A 19,697-nucleotide genomic window follows, 5' to 3' on the forward strand; every position below is an offset into this window, starting at 1 on the left:
CAGACGCCCTTATCCAGAGCAACTTACATTTTTATCTCATTTTTTATACAAGTGAGCAATTGAGGGTTAAGGGCCTTGCTCAGGGGCACCTCAGTCATGACCTCAGGTCTGGGAATCGCACCCACGACCCTCCGGTCACAAGACCAGTTCCCAAACCACCAGGCCATGACTGCCCTACATCATTAATGTTTTTTTCAGTAAATCTTGTATCTCACAGTGATGACTCAACAGCTAAAACATTTTATTCTATTACTTTTTTGTGTTTTCTTCAGACTTTCAGACTGCAGAATAAAGAAGGAAGGATATGAAGCTCTGTCTTCAGCTCTGAAATCAAACCCCTCATCACACCTGACAGATCTGGATCTGAGAGGAAACGACCCTGGAGACTCAGGAGTGAAGAAACTCACTGAGATACTAGAGGATCCAAACTGTAAACTGGACATACTGAGGTAATATATTTTCAGGGGGAAATGTTGTCATGTTAATATCAGGTATATATGTTGTTGTGAGAAAATAATATAACTTCAATTTCAATTGCAGTTAACTCTGTAAAGTACAATGCCATACTCCGATGACTCATATCTTTGGGATGTCTTGTTTTCTTGTCCCTTCAGACTGTTGAGTCCTGCTGCAGAGAAGTTCTGTGATTCTCTGACTGAAGCTCTAGGTTCAAACCCCTTACTGCTGAGAGAGATGGACCTGAGTGGGAAAATACAGGGAGACTCAGGAGTGAAGCAGCTCTCTGATCTACTGGAGGATCCTCACTGCAGACCAAAGAAACTTATGTGTGTATTTGTACTTTTTGTGCTGTGAAGTTGTATTTTGTTGCATGAGCAAACTGCATTTGTAAATGTTACTATTATTTATCTATTTATTAAATTAATTTTGGAGTGCAAACGTTATTTCATAAGTAATTATTAATTGATCATTATTAATAGTGTATGGACCACAGGGTCTGTTTTATTTGCATTTACCTTTAATCAGACATGAATTGTGAATGAGAGAAATGTCAGTTCTCACCCCTTTCATTACATGCCAATATGTAGGATGTGTCTTAAGTGTCTCGTACAGTGGTGTCTCCTCTAACATGTCTGATGGTGTGTGTTAAGTCACTGGTACAGTGGTGTCTCCTCTAACATGTCTGATGGTGTGTGTTCAGTCACTGGTACAGTGGTGTCTCCTCTAACATGTCTGATGGTGTGTTAAGTCACTGGTACAGTGGTGTCTCCTCTAACATGTCTGATGGTGTGTGTTCAGTCACTGGTACAGTGGTGTTTCCTCTAACATGTCTGATGGTGTGTGTTCAGTTACTGGTACAGTGGTGTCTGATCTAACATGTCTGATGGTGTGTGTTAAGTCACTGGTACAGTGGTGTTTCCTCTAACATGTCTGATGGTGTGTGTTAAGTCACTGGTACAGTGGCGTCTCCTCTAACTTGTCTGATGGTGTGTGTTAAGTCACTGGTACAGTGGTGTCTCCTCTAACATGTCTGATGGTGTGTGTTAAGTTACTGGTACAGTGGTGTCTGATCTAACATGTCTGATGGTGTGTGTTCAGTCACTGGTACAGTGGTGTTTCCTCTAACATGTCTGATGGTGTGTGTTCAGTTACTGGTACAGTGGTGTCTGATCTAACATGTCTGATGGTGTGTGTTAAGTCACTGGTACAGTGGTGTCTCCTCTAACATGTCTGATGGTGTGTTAAGTCACTGGTACAGTGGTGTCTCCTCTAACATGTCTGATGGTGTGTGTTAAGTCACTGGTACAGTGGTGTCTGATCTAACATGACTCCTGGTGTGTTTTAGTCTCAGCAGATGTGGATTAAAGATGGAAAGCTGCTCAAGTCTCTCCAGAGTCCTCAGCTGTCAGTCTTGTTTTGTAAGAGAGATGGACCTGAGTAACAACAACCTACAGAATTCAGGATTGCAGCAGTTATGTGAAGGACTGAAGAGTCCACACTGTAATCTGGAGATACTCAGGTACAATCTTAATAATCTGAGCTATTCCTTAATATTTCTAACCACACCAGCACCCCTAGACAACAAAAACAATACTATGAATAATAATACTATTATACTATTACTATTACTATACTATTTTTACTATTATAATAATAATAATATAAAGTCACAGTGCTATATGGAGCCTGGACAATTTTATATTCAGAAAAGTACACAACCTGGATTTCAACAAGCTAATCAAACATTTTTACCTTAAAAACTGTTGATACCATATTGATTATCCTTAAGACACAGTGCTTAACACTCAAGCCACATCAGTCATTACACAGATTTGTAACTCATGCTAACTCTGAAATATTGGTCATTAGGCCTGTCACGATAACAAAATTTTCAGAACGATATATTGTCCCAGAAATTATTGCGATAAACGATAATATTGTCATTTTAAAGTGCCATTATAGATTTTTTTTCTTGCTTCTGGGCTCCCCAAAGGAGCTCTAAGACAATGTGCCACAATAATAATATAGTAGCATAATAATACAATTACACCAGTTTGCAGTAATATAATGTATTGTAAAGCTCATGTACGGGGTCATATTTGAGCTTGACCACATATCTGTAGTGGCAGAGTAAAATGAGATGTCTTTAATCTCCTTCAGACTGCCAACTTTCACTTCATTATATAAGGTTGGAATGGCAGTTTGGGAGATATAGGATTTCTTTGGCAGTTCATACTGCTTGTCAAATCTTTGCAGCATGTTTATAAATGTTTTCTTTTTGACTGTATTTAACGACAACATCTCTTTGGCTATATAGCGAGTTAAGCCTGGTTTATACTTGACGAGGCGCGAGGGTCCGCTAGGCGAAAATGATGTAATCGCGGTGGCTCATATTTGCAGGGTTCATACACCTTAACAAGGTGGAATTAAAGCACTTGTACGTCACTTTCAAGGTCCATTTAAATAATTCCCAGCACGTTAAACCTAATTAAGTTAAATATTTATACATATACTCGAAATAATTCACTTTTTATCACATTATTTAATGGTTGCTTATTTTCAAAACGCCCAATCTTAACGTCTTAACGTTCTCTCATGTTTCGTCCTTGAATTACTAGAGGCTCGTATTTGTTAACGTAATACAAGAGATCTGTTCAGTCACAGATATTTGTTTTGAAACGAACAAATTCCAGCACTTTTCAAACCTGAAACACAAAGCAACATTAAAATTCATCAGGTAAATGTTCATCCCCCTGTTTTTGAGGGGTGTTTCTTTATACTACCACATATCGTTACGAACAACACTGCAAAGAATGTGAGTATAAACGCCTTTATCGTTCGCGGAGGTTCGCGTGAGGTGGGCAGAGTCGCGCGCTACGGTCACTATAATAAACAACCATTAAACAATGTGATAATTATCACGCGTTACTGACGCATGTGCTCTCCGTCTACTGCACTCATTTTCTAACCGGTAGATGTCACACTCTGATCACAGATTCTTCAATTCAATTATCGACATCAGCAAAAATGATCGCGTTTAAAACATTTATCGTACGATAAGTCAATCAATCAATCAATCAATCAATCAAAGTTTATTTGTATAGCGCTTTTCACAACACATGTTGTCACAAAGCGCTTTACAGGATTTAAAAGGTTAACAATACTATGGGTCCAGAACCCTAATGAGCAAGCCAATAATTACAAGTCGATAATGTAATTATCGCGACAGGCCTATTGGTCATAAGTGTTTACATTTTACTCCCTCTCAGTGGAGTAAATTAATTAGTAATTTGGAGCAGTGTAATTACACCAGCAGCTGGACTGATCTGTGATCAGCTGAACCTCTGAGGTTTCCTAGTGTTTCCTTTAGAAATCGTGATGTTTCTATGTGATTTCTTCAGACTTTCAGACTGCAGTGTAACAGAGGAAGGATATAAAGCTCTGGCTTCAGCTCTGAAGTCAAACTCCTCATCACACCTGACAGATCTGGATCTGAGAGGAAACGACCCTGGAGACTCAGGAGTGAAGAAACTCACTGAGATACAAAATGACCAAAAATACAAACTGGAGAAACTGAGGTGATCAAATTATCAAACAACATGTAAAATATGCAGATCAGTGTTTTTGAATGAGAGTTAAATTGATAGTCTTAAGTTAAATGCATATAAATGTACAATTTATTTAGAAAGAGAAAAGTTTATATGAAAATAAAAAATGCTTAGCAAATGCATACTCATCTGTACACTACCATATTCTGTTATCCTGGGAGTTTCAATTAGATAAAAAATAATATCACCATATTTGTTCCTTGTAGTTTCTTGAAGACTCCTGCTGCAGAGGAAGCCTGTGATTGGCTGAGGTCCGCTGTAGGTACACACCCCTTACTGCTGAGAGAGCTGGATCTGAGCAACAACAAACCAGGAGACTTAAGCGTGAAGAAACTATCTGTTCTACTGGAGGACCTGCACTGTAAAATATGGAAAATTAAGTAGGTTTTTTATCCTCAGTTTAGAGGTTGTAAGTGTAATGTGAAAGGTGCTCTGTTGTTTGTTGATCTTAAAGATCTGTAGACATTGTAGACTTTTATTCTAATTTCAGCAAGATTCCATTTTATGGGCTTATTACAATTCTGATTTGACATTACATTTTGTTGATTAGGATGCAGGTTAAATTGTGTAAATTCAGATTAATGTGATACATGTATGCTGAATATGTTTATGGCCTAAAGAGCTAGAGACATCTAGAAATCAAACCAGCACAAAAAGCAATAATGACAGACCCAGTCACATGATGTAAATGTGACCAAGGAACAGTTGTATAGTGCTCCACTGTTAAACACACTCTGGGCTGTAGGACACTGGTGCTGGAGGGGGAGGAGCCAACAGGCTTGTCAGAAAACACAATAGTGATTGTAGACCATGTGAGGAATCGTGGGCTGGGAAGATCATATGTGCTGAGATAATGAATGAGAAACCGTTCGGCAGGATTTGTTATTGGAGAGAAAACAGGTTCATGATACTGAGGTTCAGACCCATGGCACCAGGGGCCTTGGTACTGCTGGATACCCTGCATCTCAGACAGCATGTCTTCACATTGGGCTTATTTTCATCATCTTTATGAAAGATGGGTTGTCAAAGATACATGCCACACATTCGTGTTACTGTGCTATTAAAGAACATGTTCTGGCAATTACAGATGAAAATGAAGGTGTTATCATTCAAATACTAGCAGAACTATATTTGCAGTTTATGTATCTCTATGTGCCCTGTCATTTCCAAATGTGTAAGTATATTCAAGTATCAATTCTCTTGCACATTGTATCCTAGTATAGAGAGTTAGAGGAGACAGATCAGTCTCTTGTACTCACACTACACTTTATTTGTAGGCTCAAAAATTGTGACATAACGGAGGAAGGATGTTCAGCTCTGGCATCCGTCCTTGGATTAAGATTCTCCAGTCTGAGAGAGCTGGACCTGAGCAACAACAACCTCAAGGATTCAGGAGTGAAGCAGCTCTCTGCTGGACTGGAGAATCAACAGTGTACACTGGAGATACTGAGGTAATGTAACCTTTTATTTTTCTCACGAACAGTCTCACAGATAAATCCTTGACAGCAGGATAGTCTACATACAAAACATTATTTTTTTGTATGTTTTATTAATTCTGAAAAATATTAAAATGAAGCTATGATATATAAAATAAGATGGTATATAGATTTATGACCCCCAATAAAACTTTATTGCCCCAACCCTCTCATCCACCATTTTATTGCCTATGTACATTCCTATGTGCATCCTGAGAGTACAGTCCCTGATTTAAATTAGATTTGATGTTTATCTTGAGCTCCTAAACCAATTGCCCATCCATTGTCTTTGACGTATAAGTTATGTGTAACGTTACGCTTCTCACTGCATCATCTTCGGATGAACAGTCGTGGACAAGAGCAGATCAAATGCTAACTTTTGACCTTTTTAGCTAAATTTTTACTTAGAAAATGGTGTTCTCAACGTGAGTTTGCCTCTGAAACCTTGTAGGTGCCGGCCAAATTTATTTAGTAATCAGTCTCATAAAATTACCTACGAAATGGTGGGAGTTCAGACCGTGTTAAATTTACCCAAATTTTATATAAACTCATTTAACTAAGGTCGCCACTAATTGTGGTCAACTCCCGTAGCCCAAATTGTTTGATTAACAAACTATAAATCTGAAGGTTACAGTTCAAATAATAGTTCTGGCTTCAGGCTGTAACAGAGAAACAACGACTCAAACGACAGCATTTAAACATAAAACATTTATTAATCACAAAGCATAATAGTTAAAAACATCACAAACAAAGGGGGCAACAGGGTAGGCTAGTGTGTGTGTATTCGAGTGCGCGCGGATGCGCGTGCATGGGTACGTGCGTGTGGACATGCGTATGGGGGAGGAGATCCTTTAGACAAAGAGAAACTCGATGGCGCGAAAACCAAACGGAGCTCTCACTACGGTCACGAACACAACGCAAATTTACTCCAACTAACTAAGGCACAGTTTCGTCAGTCACTATACAGCCCCAACGAGCGTATAGTGGGACACACGTTTAACAAGTACACGAGGAACTCGATATTAACTATGAAATAAAGGAATCAGTGTGAATAACCGAACAAGTTTAAACAGAATACCTATTTAAGCTTTGAACAGAATATCTCTTTAAGCCTTAAACAGAGTACGGTTTAACATGAACGTGATTATAAACACCACTGCAAACAAGCGTTCACAAAGCATCGATCTAAGCACACAGAAAACAGTAAAACAAGATATTGTTCTAAGTCTGCCCAGATGCACAGTCTTACTTTGAGTTGTTCAGTCCGCAGCCCGCGCAGTAGGCCAGGTAGCCTCTTGAGGAGGACTCCTTCGTGCGCTTTTGAGGAGAAGGTTCCGCTGGATCGCGTTGCTCCGTCCAGGGGAAGATGCGGTGGCCGTTCGATCGGCGGTCCCTCGGTGGTCCGTTGCGTGGTGTCCCGGGGAAGTTATCGCTGTCGACGTTAAGATGAACTCGCGGAGGTCCGGCCGTCAAGGGAATGTTCAAACAGTTCTTAATCGTCGGCTAGCTGAAGCGATTGGGTTTTAGCGAACTCCGCAAAAGAAATAAAAGTAGCGAACTAGTTACTTCTTGCGTCGCTCGCGTGCTGCACGGGCCCGGGTGCAGAACCAGTACCGCTTTGTTCTCGAAGGTGTGCGCGCTCTTCGTCTCTAGGTAGCTACTTTGATGCAGCCAGGTAGAGAGAGCGAACAAAGGGGGATCCCCCCTTTTAAAGGGGATTCGTCTGATGACGTAGTTCCACATCCGTCCTGACGTGGGCCATGCACCTAGGGGGAGCACCCCCCTTCCTTTGTCTGTGGAGGCATGGTACCTACAACCAGGGGCGGACTGGGGAGAAAAAGTGGCCCGGGAGTTCCTGACAGACTGGCCCACTATATATATATATATATATATATATATATATATGTGTGTGTGTGTGTGTGTGTGTGAATACTACTGTTATAATATAATAATATAATATATAATATAATATAATATAATAATATACTGTTTATGAATCTATACATGGCACGTAGTGTATATGACGGCGTTTATTGTCATATGGACAATATTAGTTCCAGCAATAATATGATTACAAAGCCACATAGTGGCTTTTAAATAGTCCACCATAAGACCACCAAACAAGTTGTTTTACGCAAAGTGCATCCTAAAGAACAACCTACAACTCTAACGTGGGTATTTCTTCCTGTTACCTATTTGTGGTGGTTAGTTTTAATCTAAGAATTTCAATAGCTTAAAAAAACACAGTGCGCAGTGCTCTGGAACCTTTAAGACCGCCACTTGCGTCCGTGTTAACCGTGTTAAGGTAATTTGTACATGGTGCTTCAAACGTTGCAGAGGCGACAGCAGTACATTTAAAATACTATGTTATCTACAATTTAAACTGCTGTATGTTTTCGTAGTCCGGCCCGGATTTTCTGGGACAAGTTGTTTTTTTTTCTGATCTCCGCTGCATACCACCCGCCCAGTCTGCAGCCCGGTCCAACTCGTTCATGTGTTTACAGGTTCAGTCCGCGGCCACGCTGAGCAGGTTAGTCTGACTGGAGCGGGGGAGGTAATAACACCGTTAAACAGCAGCGTGACTACGGGCCGGGGCCGCAGTGCGCGGCAGTGGCTCCTCCACGGGCCGAGTTAAACCACCGGCGGCCCGACGGCCCACTAACCCATCGGCCCACTAACCCATCGGCCCACCGGGGAAATCCCCGGTAGCAATGTATGCCAGTCCGCCCCTGCCTACAACCTATAACGTGCCTAACCCAAGTGACAAAATTCACAGTTGGTCAAATGCGGACCGACCTCAACTGGCATTTACCGTCAAAGCAACAGCAATCTCTGGGGTAGAATTGAATGTACGGTGTTATTCGTCAGAGATCTCCGAAAGAAATGCATGTGGGGTAGAAAATACTATGATGGTTGACTTTGGACATTGTAACTGGTACGTGTTGCAGAGTTATTTTTATAAAATAAATGGAATGTTCAGACAAGCGGAGCATCTTGTTAATTCCTCAGAAATTAGAACAAATCTTGTAGACATGTTTCAGGCGGACATACCACACCCCTCTAAAGAATGCGAATGACTTCGTCGACCAATGAGCTTCTACCCCCAGCCCCCGCTCCCGCCTCTCCCCTCGCGTGTGGTTTGACATAAACTCAGATGCCCCAAGGCCTTTAGCAACACAAGCCTCTCTTCGTTTTTTCATTGACCAATGATTCGCATAAAACATAGTCAGGTATGTACTGATGCTATGTATGAGGATGTCACAGACTTTTGGAGAATTCATGAGACTCTAAATAAACCCGACAATCATGTGTGAAATTAGCTGCCGATACAGGCTAACATTATACAGGCAAGAAAAATGTATGTTTATTAAAATGCTTTATACCAGGGCTTAATTTGAGCCGGATCCTGCCGGAACAGGATCCGGGAACTCTTTCATTTTGAAGCGTGCCTTATGGTAACTGTCTGCCTCGATCCAGTAACATTTTATGTTGTCCGCTGTTCCGGCATCGTTTGATTTACAAATTAAGCACTGCTTTATACTAATTATTTACCTCTTTTTTGTGTGTTTCAGTAAACTAGTGATTCTGGTAACACTTGTGATCATTGCCTAATTAGATGCACACCATGACTGAGCAGCTGTTCAAAAATATTTACTACAATCCCGCATCGCCGGGGTCTTATGGAGGTGTTGAAAATCAAAAAAAAACTGTTATAGAAAAAATTGGTAAAAGTGTAGACGGTACACGAATTAAAAACTGGTTAATGGAACAGGATACTTACACATTACGTAAGCCAGTCAAGACTAAATTTAAAACAAACAAGGTGTTTGTTCTTAACATTGATGCGCAATGGCAAGTAGACTTGATGAATATGAGCGGGGTGTCGGAACATAATAACGGTATGAAATTCATGATAACATGCATAGATATTTTATCAAAATATCTACAGGCTCGAGACCTTCAGGACTGTCTGTCTTCAAATCACAAGGAGTGCTCACACACACAATTTTACCACTAGAGATAGAGAAAGAGAGAGAGAGACTAACCACAGGCCTGCAAAGCCTACACTGATCAACGTGTCCCAGGCCTAACATATGCTTAATATACCTTAATAAAGTGATTTCCTTTCCACTTATTACTAATAGTGGTCAATACATATATGAATACTGATGAATATGATTACAGAAAGACCAAATATAAATTTTGTGCCGACACTATTTTACTATTTCTATAGTAGGATACAGTTCAACATACTGTAGAACTAGAATACTGCTGAAATGCAGTTCAATAACAATAAACAGTATGTGCTAGAGCTTCAGTTACTTAACAGTATTATGATAATTCATAGGTAATTTAAATACAAATGTTTAGTGTGGGTTTAAAAACACATAATATTGAAGTGGGTAAGAAGGGGCAGATACAAAGGCAGCCAACACAGCCATGGCACACGGGGAAATGAGAGGCACAATGCTACTGTACCTAGTGGGCTAACCTCTAACCCCTAACCTCTAACCCTACTCCTAACACCAGTCTAACCTTACTATAACACTAACTAAACCCTAACCTCAAATCTAACCCTAACCCCAACCCTAAGCCCATGGCTGCATGGGGCACATTGTGACATCGATAACCCAGTTTGTGTTTGAAGACTGAAGGGACTCTGTTGTCCAGACAGTCTGATCCATGCATCTGATTCATAAAAGGACTAAAAGGACAATTATTTCAGGGTTTATACAATTTTGTTTTCTCTGTAGACTTTCAGACTGCAGTATAAAGGAGGAAGGATATACAGCTCTGGCTTCAGCTCTGAAATCAAACCCCTCATCACACCTGACAGATCTGGATCTGAGAGAGAACGACCCTGGAGACTCAGGAGTGAAGCTCCTCACTGAGATACTAGAGGAACCAAAAAATAAACTAGAGAAACTAAGGTGACCAAATTACCAAACAACATGTAAAAATGTGTAGATGTGTTTTTGATATAAAAGAGTTTTAAGTTAAATTGATATAAATGGACAATTTGTGTAGAAATAAAAGTTTATATGAAAATAATACTTTGCAAAGGAATACTCATCTGTTCACTACCATATTCTGTTATCCTGAGAGTTTCAATTGGATAAAAAATATCACCATATTTGTTCCTTGCAGTTTCTTGAAGACTCCTGCTGCAGAGGAAGCCTGTGATTGGCTGAGATCCACTATAGGTACACACCCCTTACTGCTGAGAGAGCTGGATCTGAGCAACAACAAACCAGGAGACTCAGGCGTGAAGAAACTCTCTGTTCTACTGGAGGACTTGCACTGTAAAATATGGAAGATTAAGTAAGTTTTATATCTTCAGTTTAGTCTTTTTCAGTGTACTGTGAAAGGTGCTCTGTTGTTTGTTGATCTTAAAGATCTGATGACATTTTTATTTTAATCTAATTTCAGCAAGATTCCATTTTATGCGATTTATTACAATTCTGATTTGGCATTTTGTTGATTAGGACGCAGGTTCATTGGTGTGAATTCAGATTAATGTGATAGATGTACACTAAATATGTTTATGGCCTAAAGAGCTAGAGACATCTACAAATCAAACCAGCACACAAAGCAATAATGACGGACGCAGTCACATGATGTAAATGTGACCAAGGAACAGTTGTAGAATGATCCACTGTCACAAACACACACTGGGCTGTAGGACACTGGTGCTGGAGGGGGAGGAGCCAACAGGCTAGTCAGTGAAAACACAATAGTGATTGTTGACCATGTGAGGAATCGTGGGCTGGGAAGATCATATGTGCTGAGATAATGAATGAGAAACCGTGCGGCAGGATTTGTTATTAGGGAGAAAACAGGTTCATCATACTGGGGTTCAGACCCATGGCACCAGGTGTAACGCAGGGCGTACAGATTGGTACACACTGTGTAAGGAAACGAAGGGGAACGTGAACCCAAATGCCGTATGAAACCAATCTGCATGCACATAAAACACACACACAAGCAGAAGCAAAACGAAACTAAAAAGGACGCGGAAAACTCAACGCGTAAACGAAACTCAACCGTCTAGGCATGGGAGAAAAAAATAACCAAGGCAACAGAAAGAACGAGGAACAAATACAACACGTGAAAACGAAACAAAAGACGTCAGGGAAAGACTGACAGCAGGCAAACGCTGCGATAAAACAAAACACTTCCCAAAAATAAAAGATAAACTGATAGGAAGTAAAAAGCTGGAGGAAAACTTGAGGGAGGCCAGTAAGCGGCGCAGGAGATAAACACTCAAATAAGTAATAGTAAAAAGGCAGAGAGAGAGAGAGAGAGAATGAGGAACCAGAGAAAAGCAACGGGACGAGACCAAAACAAATCAGCAGTGATCCGCTTCACCAAGCTTCCCTAAGAAGCCTTAGAAACGGCTGAAACGGATCACCGCTGATTGTGCCCAGCTAGTCTAGGACTGACTCGGGTGCCTCTTCAGGAGGTAGAAGGTGTGGCATCCGAGCCAGCCCTGACACAAGGGGACTTGGTACTGCTGGATACCCTGCATCTTAGACAGCATGTCTTTACATTGGATTTCTTTTTATCATCTGTATAAAAGATGGGTTATCAATGATACATGCCACACATTCATGTTACTGTGCTATTAAGAAACATGTTTTGGAAATTAGAGATGAAAATGAAGGTGTTATCATTCAAATACTAGCAGAAATATATTTGACATTTTTGTAGCTCTCTGTGCCTTGTCATTTCCAAATGTGTAAGTACATTCAATTATCAATTCTCCTGGACTTCGTATCCTAGTATAGTGGGTTAGAGGGGGCAGATAATTATCTTGTATTCATACTACACTTTATTTGTAGGCTCAGTAATTGTGGCATAACAGAGGAAGGATGTTCAGCTCTGGCATCCGTCCTCGGATTAAAGTTCTCCAGTCTGAGAGAGCTGGACCTGAGCAACAACAACCTCAAGGATTCAGGAGTGAAGCAGCTCTCTGCTGGACTGGAGAATCAACAGTGTACACTGGAGATACTGAGGTAATGTAACCTTTTATTTTTCTCATGAACAGTCTCACAGATAACTCCCTAACAGACAGCGGGACAGTCTACATACAAAACAATATCATTTGTATGTTTTATTAATTCTGAAACATATTAAAATAAAGCTATGTATAGCTTTGGATGGACAAAGGAGCATGTACTTGTGACCCTTAATAAGACAGATGTAGCAGAGAGTGAGATGTGAGAGTTTGTTGAGTTTCTTTAGTTTCTATCTTGCAAACTTCAATCAGAATGAAGCACAGTCTCCAGCTGGCAAAATGGAGTAGCACCAAAACAATAAAAACAAGTCTAAACAAAAAATGACTGACAGTAACAGCTTAACACACAGACTGCAGAGTCGCTCAGACAAGGTCAGACTGGGAGAGAGCAATGCACAGACCTGCACTGGGTTTGAAACAGGGAGAACACATCTAGACACAGGTGACAGTGATTAAGTAAACAAATGTTCAGCTTTGAGTTGATTGGAAAGGAATTGTGTGTGTGTGTGTGTGTGTGTGTGTTCGTGTGCGTGTGTGTGTGTCATGGGGCAGTCATGGTCTGGTGATTTGGGAGCCGGTCTTGTGACCGGAGTGTCGTGGGTTCGATTCCCAGGCCTGAGGCCATGACTGAGCAAGGCACCTAACCCCAACTGCTCCCTGGGCACCGGGCTAGGGCTGCCCACTGCTCTGGTCATGTGTGCACCACAGCCCACTAGTCATCACTAGTGTGTGTATGTGTCTTCAAATTGCACAGATGGGTCAATGCGGAGGACAAATTTTGATTAAGGTGAAAATCACAATTGACAAATATGGCACGTTTCTCGTGTGTGTGTGTGTGTGTGTGTGGTGCCTAGTGCACCGTGACACTTAACAGGAGCAAACATTACATTTCTTTAAAAAGAGCATAACATGCTTTTTAATATAAATTTTACATATGTATTCATTCACCCCACTGGAAACTGGAAACTCCAGAAATGAACGCTGGTGCGCTGTAGTTGCAGCTACTCTCCAGTTATTTGTTTTTCCTTTTATTTTATAATTTGTTTTCTTTATGAGCTTGCGATTTTAGAGATCTAACTAATGACATAGTTAGGTCTCCGACCCAGTCCTCTACCAAAACCACTACACTGTATGTTTAGTGTTAGTGTGGTCTGACTGGTGTACCTGAATCGCTCTGCTACCAAACACTACCTGCTGCCTCTCTACGCTACCCTCCATCATGTGGAATAACGACCTGGTTGTATGGGTTGTCCTTGTTTGGGCTGTATTGTCGATGGTATTTCAACCATCGGCAGCCTTACACCAGTATTTGGCTGCTTAAATTCTCAAGCTGCGGTTCAAACTGTCCTATAATCCACCAGTACTCCATATTTACCAGGACATCATTCGGCCCTTTCAACGCCGATACATCCACCGTGGGTCCCGACGTAACTTCCACATCGATGACGTGTCAGCCATAAATACTATTTGGTCTAAAACTCATCGCCCTCGGAGAAAGTTGACCATGCTGTCCTAGCCAGGATAGCTAGGTTGGCTAACATCATTCCACATACATACCACTGTAAAGTTAATGTCGGGCTCTTTAACACTCGGTCTCTCACGGGTAAAATCCTCCTTTTCCGGGACATCCTCCTTGATCGTAAGTTTGACTTTCTTTGCCTCACGGAAACTTGGCAACAACCTGGTGACTTCTCCCAGCTGAACGAGCTAACGCCGGCTGGGTTTGTGTACATCTGTCAGCCGCGTGTCACTGGTCGAGGAGGTGGCCTCCACTCTTGTTTTACCTGTCTATCATTCATTTGAAGTAGTAGCCATACAGTTGCATGGCCTAAAGCCCACTGTCTTAGCTGCTATTTATTGTGCTCCCAAACCCAACACGGATTTTATAAATGAGTTTTCAGCATTTCTCACCTTCCTCTGTTCATGCTTCCCTAATATTATTCTGCTTGGTGATTTCAATATACATATGGACAATGTAAACTGCACCACTTCTAAGGATTTTTCATCTTGCCTGGACAGTTTTGGATTACATCAATATATCAACTTCCCAACACACTCTAACCTTCTGGGTCTGTTGACCTTTGCAACTTTTTAATGTAATTTTTCAATACTAAAATTTATTTGATTCATCAGCAATTGCCTCCTGTCACTTCCTCCACCCTATTTCCCCCTGTTTACATTTACGGCATTTGGCAGACGCCCTTATCCAGAGCAACTTACATTTTTATCTCATTTTTATACAAGTGAGCAATTAAGGGTTAAGGGCCTTGCTCAGGGGCACCTCAGTCATGGCCTCAGGTCTGGGAATCTAACCCACGACCCTCCGGTCACAAAACCAGTTCCCTAACCACCAGTCCATGTCTGTTTCGTGCCCTCTCGCTCGTCCATTTACTAATTTTCTGCTTCTGACTATTTCCGATATAAATGAATGAATTGTTCAATTTATATAGCGCCTTTCAGAATACCCAAGGCGCTTTACAATTTTAACACAAGTACAAGTCACACACACACCGGCGAGAAGCGGCAGCCAATTGTGCACAGCGTACTCTCTACCGGGATCCACAGCCCCCTGGGGCACTGAATGGGGTACAGGAAGGGGAGAGAGGACAGACCCTAGTTACAGAGCACCATCCACCACTGGGCATACAAGCACACACACATTCATGCAGACACACAGATACACAGACACACACTCAGGGAGAATTTGTCAGGGACTGCCAATTTACCTATATATAGGTATATATACCGATATATCCAATCTCATCCACAAATGTAAATCTTCAACTTGTCAACTTGATCCTCTTCCAACAACCCTGGTTAAAGCATGTCTACCCTCTATTACCCTCTACTTACCCTTACCCTCTGAAAACTGCCATTATTCATTCTTCTCTCACCTCTGGATTCTATTTGCTTTGGCTTGTGTTGCCTAACACCCCGTATGTAGGGTGCCGGATGGGCATTCTTTGTTCAATAAAACCAGCTCATAACATAGTGTCAGAAGTTGGTGGATTTTCGCTCTAATTCAGACTGCAGTGTTACGAATACCAAACCTGGTTCGTGTGGCTGTCGGACCAGTGAGGAAACTGCTGAAGTTAGCTTTTTGGGTGAGACGGACTCATTAAGCTCAGTCCATTTTACTGCTTCAACTCAGCTACAGCGCTAGCATGGCAGCTAACATTCCACCCCCATCGCCGATGTGCCGCACTGGCAACTGGAGCACTAACTGGGACATATTTAGGTCAGAATTCGAAGAATGCTCTGGCTATAGGTATAGCGGACAAGCCTGAGAGCGTTCGAGCTGCTATTCTGAGAAGTGTGATGGGTAGTGAATGCAGACATGTATATCGTCACAATTTAGCTCTCACGGAGGAGCAGCCAGGGGATCCACAAGCCATTCTGGCTGCCTTAGAAGCCTACTTCAAACCCGCGAAAAATGTCATCTATGAGAGGTATATGTTTGGTAGCTGCAAGCAAGAGGAAGGAGAATCTATTGACAGTTTTGTGACCAGACTGAGAGAAAAGGCAGGAACGTGCGACTATGGAGAACTGAGAGATGAACTGATTTGAGACAAGATCGTACTGGGTGTTGCAAATGAGGGTACACGTCGTAGGTTGTTAAGAGAAAAAAATTTAACACTGCTTAGTGCAATAGAGATGTGTCGTGCATCTCAACAGACAGATATCCATATGAGAGCGATGGACATAATGTTAGCAAGCCCTATTGGAGACGCAGCTCACACCGTTGCTAGGCAACATTTCAAACCAAATCAGCGGCTGCAGAGCAATTAATCCAGCATCTCGGATACAGAGAACACGTGCAGATACTGTGGCGATACACATTCGAGGGGCAGGGAACACTGTCCAGCATATGGCAAAGCTTGTAAATCCTGTGGAACAAATAACCACTTTGCAAAGGTTTGTTTAAAAATCAAGAAAGAACGCAAAAAAAGGAAGAAATACTGCATGGAAAACGCAGCTGAGGACAGAATGGCAGATGACGACATTTACATGCATGAGTCGATTGGGGCATTAGAAGCAGAGGGGAAGAAATGGTTTGTCACATTGCCTCTACACAACAAACCACAGTGCTGTCAGCTGGACTCTGGGGCCACTTGCAATGTGATGAGCTATAAAGACAAGACCAGACTGGCACCTGACACACAACTTCACCCTAGCAACACCAAATTAAAACTGTACTCAGGAAAGAGATTGAGCTCCTTGGGTGTTTTTAACACTGAATGTGTGGTGCATAGCAAGAAACACTATTTGTCATTTGAGATAGTGAAGACCTCACAGATCCCGCTCTTGTCAGGCAGCACTTGTGTACGTTTAGGGCTCATGCAGTTCACAATTCCTGAAGACATTTAAAAAATTGAACACGCACAGTCTATATCACTGACCAGGAAAGTACTGCTTAGCAAATTCAGTGATGTATTTAACTCACCTGTGGAATCTGTCCCTGGGGATGTCCATTTCGAGCTGGATCCTACTGTGACTCCAGTTCAGAGTGCCCCTCGCAATGTCCCCATAGCAATGAAGGCAGACGTTAAAGCTCAACTGGATGATTATCAAGCTGATGGTCACATTGCAGATGTTACAGAGCCGACAGACTGGATCATAATAGTCAAAAAACCAGGGAAACTAAATATGTTTGGATCCCAAGTTTCTGAACAAATCACTGAAGCGATCACACTATACCATACCAACACTGGAGGATGTGCTGTACAAGCTACCAAAGGCAAGAGTATTCACCCTCGTAGATGCCAGGCATGCATTCCTACAATGCAGGTTGGATGATGAGAGCAGTCTTATGACCACCTTTTGGACCCCGTGGGGTAGGAAACGCTGGTTGAAGCTACCATTTGGTGTCTCGGTCACACCAGCAGTGTACCAACACAAGCAACACGAACTGTTGACTGGACTTAAAGGTGTCGAACCCATTGCTGATGTCATCCTTATCGTAGGCTGTGGTGATACAGATAAAGAAGATTGACCATGATGCTAAACCTTTGGCCTTGATGGAGTGCTGCCGGGAAGTCAAGCTGCGTCTGAGATTGAAGTAATTATAGTTCAGGGTAGCGGAAGTACGATTTCATGGCCACATTCTCTCGTCCAGTGGTCTTAAGTCCGACTCGGAGAAGGTAAGAGCAAACATCCACATGCCTAACCCCACAGACGCGAAAGGTGTGCAGCGTCTTATTGGCTTTACAAATTATTTAGCCAAATTCATGCCGCATTTATCAACTGTATGTGAGCCATGGCGGTGCTTACTGGATAAGGACACACCCTGGCACTGGTTACCCAAACACGTGGCAGCTGTCAATTAGCTGAAATCTTTGGCAACATCCACACCTGTCTTGCGCTACTATGACGTTACTAAACCTGTCACTGTACAAAGTGATGCCAGTCAGAGTGGACTTGGATGCAGGATGGCCAGCCGCTTGCATTTGCCTCAAGGGTACTCACAGCTACAGAAAAAAAACTGCACAAATCCGAAAAGAGTGTCTCAGCATAGTATTTGCTTGTCAGAGGTTTCACCACTATTTATACGGCCATGAGACCATTATGGCGGAAACGTACCACAAGCCGTTGATCACCATCTTCAGTAAACCTCTTCTCAGTGCACCGAAAAGACTTCAGAGTATGCTTCTGACTTTACAGAACTACAACCTGCAGGTTGTTTACAAGCCGGGCCCAGACATGTTCATCAGTGAGACACTTAGTAGAGCCACGGCAGAATGCAGAAGCAAGAAACTGGTATACCAGTGACATACCATCTGCTCCTTGCAGCAAGTGCATAAAGATATACAGCACATCAACCAGGCAGACTACTTGAACGTGAGTGACCAGTGGCTAGAACAGATTAAACTGCACACTGAAAGAGATTAAAAAAAAATTATTTAAACTTTATTTTACCAGGGAAAAATCCCATTGAGATTAAGAACCTCTTTTCCAAGGGAGCCCTGGCCAAGATGCAACAACAGCAATACAGTTACAACCAATTGTCACGTTGAGGACCCCGGCCCCTCCCTTTTGGGCGTGTGTAAACGTTGTCCACATGCTCTGTCTGCGTTTTCGGAACTCCATGGTGATAGCTTGTTGTGTGAATAATGTGTCTCACCTGTGAATCGTCTCGTAATCACATGGGGCTAATGTGGTCTGTCTATTTAATGTGCGCTCGCGCAGTGTCCTGTGCTCGTCGTTGTCTATAGTTGACACGTCTGTGTGTGTTACATGTTTTACGTGCGCTATATTGCGCAATCAGTGTCCAAATTAAAAGTGACGTTTGTTGCAAGCGAGGATTCGTGTCTCATCCTTCCCTGCTCCGCCGCGCGTCACACCAATAAAATTACAAAATTAATTAAAACAGGTGCATGTGAGGGAGGCTGTCTCAACTACTTTCAGTTGATTAATGTCTTCAGGCTCTAAAATCAGCAGTTTTGTTGGGCTGGCCTGAGGTAAAGGAAAAAACACCCCACATAATCAGGGAATATTGGTCATTCCGAGATTAAGTCAGTGCACAGAATGGTATTCTGTTCAGAGGGCAGAAGGTCATCATCCCAAAGTCACTGCGCCCAGAGATGTTAATTCAATTCACATTGGAGGAGATGCCTGCTATCGGCAGACTCGTGAGACACTGTACTGGCCCAACATGCAGGCTGATATAAAAGACTTTGTGAGTGCATGCTCAACCTGCAATGAGTATGCACACAAGCAGCAAAAGGAATCTATGCTCTCACATGAAGTGCCGAACAGGCCATGGCAGATCCTTAGCATGGATTTGTTAAGCCACAGACAGAAGGACTATCTCCTTGTGGTGGATCACTACTCAGACTTCTCTTGACTTACTGCCTGATCTCTCGGCAGAATCGGTGATCAAGCGCTGCAAGGCACAGTTTGCCAGATATGGTCAGCCAGACAAGGTAATCACAGATAATGGCCCACAATTCACTGCCCAGTTCAAACGCTTTGTCTCTGACTGGGAATTTGAGCATGTGACCTCCTCCCCAAGATATCCAAAAGGCAATGGCAAAGCAGAATCAGCTTTTAAAATAGTAAAAAACCTCTTGTGGAATGAGATGCATGACACAGATGATCCTTGGAAGGCCATACTGCACTGGAGGAACACCACTACAG

General features: G+C 42.2%; 1 protein-coding gene across 1 annotated transcript in view; it reads left to right on the forward strand.

Moving 5' to 3' along the window:
* The window catches only part of LOC143475438 (uncharacterized), a 104,679-nt gene that overhangs the window by 27,140 nt on the left and 57,842 nt on the right, over positions 1–19,697 (forward strand). The window contains exons 15-21 of the mRNA XM_076973295.1: positions 1,805–1,978; positions 3,861–4,037; positions 4,274–4,447; positions 5,345–5,518; positions 10,297–10,473; positions 10,691–10,864; positions 12,385–12,558. Of these exons, the coding sequence (XP_076829410.1) occupies positions 1,805–1,978; positions 3,861–4,037; positions 4,274–4,447; positions 5,345–5,518; positions 10,297–10,473; positions 10,691–10,864; positions 12,385–12,558 (1,224 nt within the window). The remainder of the gene's footprint in view (positions 1–1,804; positions 1,979–3,860; positions 4,038–4,273; positions 4,448–5,344; positions 5,519–10,296; positions 10,474–10,690; positions 10,865–12,384; positions 12,559–19,697) is intronic.

Source organism: Brachyhypopomus gauderio, chromosome 14 (genome assembly GCF_052324685.1).
Source record: "Brachyhypopomus gauderio isolate BG-103 chromosome 14, BGAUD_0.2, whole genome shotgun sequence".
NCBI lineage: Eukaryota > Metazoa > Chordata > Actinopteri > Gymnotiformes > Hypopomidae > Brachyhypopomus > Brachyhypopomus gauderio.